The following is a 5,387-nucleotide window of genomic DNA, read 5'->3' as shown; positions in this document are numbered from 1 at the left end:
CCCCCCCCCCCCCCCCATGCAGTTTGTTGAGCACGCGGTCTGTTGGTTTCAGGCGCGGACATGTTGTGGAGTCTGTGCGCGAGAAAACTGCGCGGAGCGGCTCTTTGTTCACCAGGGCTGCTGCAAACCTTTTTTTTTTTCTGAACGGGAGATGTGTAGGGCTTCACTGATGCCCCCCCACCCCACCCCCCTCCCGCATAAGGTCTGCAGCGCCTGGCTGACAACTCCCTTTCTCCTCGCGCACCACCTCCCACCCCAGACACCCTTCTTGCCTCCTGTAACCTCCTGATGCGCAGCGGCGCCAGAGACTACCTGCCGCACCACGCGGAGGTGGGCGGACCCCCACCCCCCGGACCCCCACCTGATCCTTATTTGTCTGAAGATGTAAAATATGAGCAGAACTCCTCCACTTCTTTGATCCGAGCCGGGCTGAGTGGGAGCTGCTCATTTCCTCCCATCACCAGGAAGTTGACATCATCTTTCTCTCCCCAACCAGATGACCATGTGCGCGCGCGTTCTTGCACCTTTAAATGACTGTTTACATCCTGGATGTCTTGTTCTTACATAAGTCACCACATAGACGTGTGCGCGCGCGCGCAGCGGCATTTTTTGCCTGCTTTCCACGCAGGATTGGAGCTCGGTGTGGGCTGCCACATGCCTCAGAACCTGAGAATGATGGTCGCTACGGCGGGAGGGCGGCTCAGGCTTCTTTTTGTCTCAGTCGGGAGGAGGAGGTGGGGGGGGGGGGGGGGGGGTGTAAACCAGACTGGGCGGAGCAACGCATCGGGCCGGCCCCATCCACAGAGCGGACCGGAGCTCCACACTGTACTCAGAGTAGTGGTGGGGAGATCGATCCACGTATCGATACCAGCCTTGGTTTTGGAACAAAAACAAAGAAGAAATATTCTAAATCACTCATTCTCCACTTTAGTCTTTGCAGCATTTCATATGTTTTTTTTTTATTTTTTTATTTTTACAATGACCTTGTTTAAATCTAACTTGGGTTTTACATGCAATAAAATGGCTAATCAGCAAAAGCAGAAATCAATAATTTAAAAATGATTCCGATTTACCTACTGAAGGTAAAGCATGACACAGATCTTCCTGGTGAAACTCTGGCCTTCAGGTACAAATCAGTAAAGTCAGCGTCGAGCAAAAGTCCAGAAAATATAAAAAAAATATTTAAACGTTCTGCTGGTTTTCTTAACGCACCGTATATATTTTTTTTCCAGGCCCGTTCCTCTCTTCTCTCTGCAGAAAGAAACCAGACGAAGGAATTCCCGTAAATGCTAAAAACATTGCGCCACCTCCAGTGAATTACCGTCGGACATTAACGTGCACTAAACTAGACTTCGCGAGGAAGGAAGAAGCTGCTGCAGCGTCTCCAAAGGCCGCTCCATGCACACGTTTTGTAGTTCCTTACCCTTCATGAGAACAAACATCTGGTCATTTTTACTTGTTAATGAAGAGCTGTGTTCCTCTAACAAGTTCAGCTGAAATTAGTTCATTCATTCATATAAGAAAGTGGATGTGACACCATGATTGTGTGCGGAGGCTTAAAGAGCGCAGATGTCCAAAATACATCATGGCGGCGGCACCTGTAAAAACCTGTCCGCTTGTTTCAACTCCCAACAAAGTGAGATGATGGGCACTTAGTCTAGTCCATCCATCCATCCATCCATCCATCCATCCATCCATCCATCCATCCATCATCCATTTCTTCCTTTTCAGGTTGCAGGGGTCACTGATGCCCATCCAGTAGTCACTGTATGAGAGGTGTGGGACACCCTGGGCAGGTCTCCGGTCCATCACAGGGACACAAAGAGACAAACAAGACAACCACTCACTCGCCTAACATGCATGTTTTTGGTCTGTGGGAGGAAACTGGAGTACCTGGAGAAAAACCACGCATGCACAGAGAGAACATGCAAACTCCACCCAGAAAGGCCCCCGGCTGGGATTCAGTCCAGCGACCTTCGTGATGGGAGGCAACTGAGCCACTGTGCCACCCCACTTATAAGTCTAGTTTTATAGAAAAAGCCGTGCTAAAAAAAGCAAACTGTAAATAATCAATATCCTGATGCATGTTCAATAATCCAATTGTAAAAAAAACAAAACATCTTCAACCCATGTGTTCAGATAAGACTCCATTTGGGTCTGTGGTCCTTCATTTGGAGACCGCTACAGCTCGCCTTGTAGCAGACGGCCGCTCGTCCCGAGCCTGGTTCTGCTGAAGGTTTCTTCCTGTTAGGACGGAGTTTTTCCTTTCCACCGTTACCCCCCCGTGCTTGCTCAGGATGGGAGGCTGTGATGAATTCAGTTTATTTCTATAGCGCCAAGCCACAACAGAAGTCATGTCAGGACACTGAACAGAAACGATCATGTATAAAAATAAAAAGTTATTATTTATCCGAGGAGCAGAATCTGCTGGCTACATACATTAGATGTTACTAATTTAATTTTTATGTTTATGAATGTTTTTGCTCAGCGTCCTGAGATAACTCCTGTTGTGACTTGAGCCGAATAAATATAACGAGTTGAATAAGAGGATCGGATCGGATCGATCTCGGTGATCCTGTTCCCGTCTTTACTCGAGTATCGGATCGATACCTAATTTTGCTGTATCGCAGAGAGTGGGGGGAGCGGGGGGCGGTCTATGGGAGGGTCTAGCGCAGAGAGGGAGGAGGGGGTGAGGAGGCGGCTCTGGTGTTGGTTCTCCAGTCTCTTTCCCCCAGTCTTTGTCTCACACACTCTTTGTTAGCCATGCCTAGCCTGCTGGTTTTAGCAGGGATCATGGAGAAAAACGGGGGCTACGGCGGGGATCTGGCCGGCTCCGGCTTCGGCGGAGAGGGTCTCCTGGTGCCGCCCGACGAGGAGGAGGACGACTCCCGTGCCCTCAGGGTCGCGCTGGGCCAGCTGTCCCTGCTGGGGCTCGGGGAAGGCGAGGACGGCGGCGGAGCCCCGACGACGGGAGGAGGAGTGCAGGACCGGAGCAACAACAACAACAACAACCACCTCCACAACCACGCCAACAGCGTGGGGAGCGGCGGGGACGCGGCCGTCCTGCAGGGGAAGAGCAAGCTGTGCGCGCTGTACGAGAGCGAGACGAAGGGACGGGGCTGCAACATCACGGAGTGCGTCCCGGTGCCCAGCTCCGAGCATGTGGCCGAGATCGTGGGGAGACAAGGTAAAACCGTCTGCTTCCTGCCAAACTTCCTGCCCCCCTCCCCGAAACAGCTGCATGCTCCTCCGACGGTTACCTGGTGTTTGACAAAGAACAGGGAGTGGTGGGAGCTTTCACTCCATCCTCCCACTTTTTCCGCTACAAGTTCTCAGCGCCAACAGCGTGCACGCGGCGGCTCCTTTCTTCTTTTATTGTTGATTTCAGGGAGCAGGGGTGTGTGTGTGTGTGTGTGTGGGGGGGGGGTGTGTTTAGATTAAAGCCCCCCCATCTCAGCTCCTGGATGAATTCTTCTCCGTCCACGCCATGATGAGTGTGAGCGCGCAGACACGCGTGGAGCAGGGGGAGCGCGGCTTCCTTTGTCGTCTGAGACGCGCCAGACTGTTCAAAAAAAAAAAAAAAGAAGCAGGGCAGCTGCTCAGGAGAGGGTGGCTTTCACCCTGAACCACAAGCAGGGCTGAGGGTTCGAGGGCCGGATGTGCAGCTCTTTGTTTACCTCGCGCTGGCCCACTGACACAGATGGACAAAGAGTGGGGGGGTCACCTTGTTGGGCATCTCCTCCTCGGAGTTCACACGCACAACTGTTACATTTCATATCCTTAGAATGAACAAAGAGCTGAAGACTGACAGCAGCTGTCAAACACGAGCAGGGACGGATGTAGGGTTTTTATTGTTGGGGGGGGCGGGGGCAGAATTTATTGTTACAAGTAAAGTTTACTGTTACGCTGAATTTCAGGCATTCACATTGTTTGTTTGTGCACATAAAACAAGACTAAATGCAAAACAAAAACCTTGTTCGTCACCAGATTCAGTGGATGTTTTCAGTGACCGACGGTCCGACACGTTTTTAATCTCACGGACGATGGTTTCGTTTTGATCATAGTTTACAGCAGTAATAGTTTAACTTATAAAAGCGCATGCACACGTAAAGAAGAACAGTGTGGGCTGCAGATGTGTGGCTGTAGCAGCTGCTGCTGCTGCATCGAATGTGCAGGCCTCTCTGGTTGCTGGACTTTTTAAATTGCTCATAAATGTCCAAATTATTGCTCTTTGTCTAAATGAAATAAACAGCTCGTCTGCACCGACGCACACAAAACTAAATTTAATTTGTAACATCATCTTTTAAAGAATTGTCCTAAAAAGTGGTGCACAACGTGCGTTTAAGTGTTAAAATCGTCTTTACACGGGCCCAAAGGAAATAAAAATATTTTAATTGAGGGCAAACCTGTCAATATTTCTTTGAAAATATCGTTTAAACACTGGCACGTTTCAGATGATCTTTGTTCAGATTGGACAGTTCTGAGTTGTGGGCCTCCAGCGTTTGTTGACAATGGGTGAAATCACCCGGTCCAGTTGAAACCAGTCGATGTGTAACCTGCTCAGGATAGAGATGAATGTTTTGTGCAACCTACAAACAGAACAACTGGATATATCATGTTTACAGTGCCAGCTGCCCCCCTGTGCCCCCCTCTAGAGCCACCACTGGTTATGAGGGGAGGATGCTCTTAAAGGTGACTCAGCAAGAAGTTCCACCATCAGGGGTTTTGGCGGGAAGAACCCCTAAAATCTGAGTATTTGTTTCCAACAAGCTTTTGTTTGTTTGTTAGCTTCAAGCTAAGCTGACAGAAATGTTTATTGTTGTTTTGTTGTGTTTTAAAAGTATGACATCGGAGATGAATAAGATTATCCTGAACTGTATCAAACGGTGCGGTCTGAAGGAGTTTACTCCGGCAGTTATTAGATATGCATCACAACAATGTGGGTACGCACTGAATGTAAACACAGTGTCAGCCTGAGTCACATGACTGACCTACATCAGTCTGTAAACACCGTCAGACAGATGAACCCGTTTCCTGTCGTGTTGGCTTTCTGAAGGTAAAGCACGTGGGGGCTTGCATCCCGCCACAGATCTTTAATTTAAAGACACTTCGCTGAGTTAAAATAATAATAATAATTGTGCAAATTGAGCTTCTTATTTCACGACTTTATTTTGTCTGATCTTCATGACTTTGCATTGAGCACTTTTAATATTCAAGGGGGGGAACAGGGTAGTAGCATGTGAAAGCTGAAGGATGCAGTCACGCCTTGAGCACACTCTCAATGCCACATGGTTGTCTGTCATGATGGGCGGTGGGTGGGGGGGTGGGGGGGTTGGGAGACGGGAGGGGGTGGGTTCAGACTGAGGCACAAAGACTGCAGAGTGGGT

The 5,387-nt window shown here is 49.4% G+C and overlaps 1 protein-coding gene across 1 annotated transcript in view; it reads left to right on the top strand.

The window, feature by feature from the left end:
- Positions 1-2,746: 2,746 nt before the first annotated feature.
- Positions 2,747-5,387, top strand: part of mex3a (mex-3 RNA binding family member A) — a 6,503-nt gene continuing 3,862 nt past the window's right edge. Inside the window, exon 1 of the mRNA XM_037676729.1 lies at positions 2,747-3,187. Within this exon, the coding sequence (XP_037532657.1) occupies positions 2,764-3,187 (424 nt within the window). The 5' untranslated portion in view covers positions 2,747-2,763. The remainder of the gene's footprint in view (positions 3,188-5,387) is intronic.

This window comes from Nematolebias whitei, chromosome 5 (assembly GCF_014905685.2).
Source record: "Nematolebias whitei isolate Nwh7 chromosome 5, NemWhi1, whole genome shotgun sequence".
Lineage (NCBI taxonomy): Eukaryota > Metazoa > Chordata > Actinopteri > Cyprinodontiformes > Rivulidae > Nematolebias > Nematolebias whitei.
The sequence above is the reverse complement of the archived record's forward strand: the minus strand, read 5'-3'. Positions and strand labels throughout refer to the sequence as shown.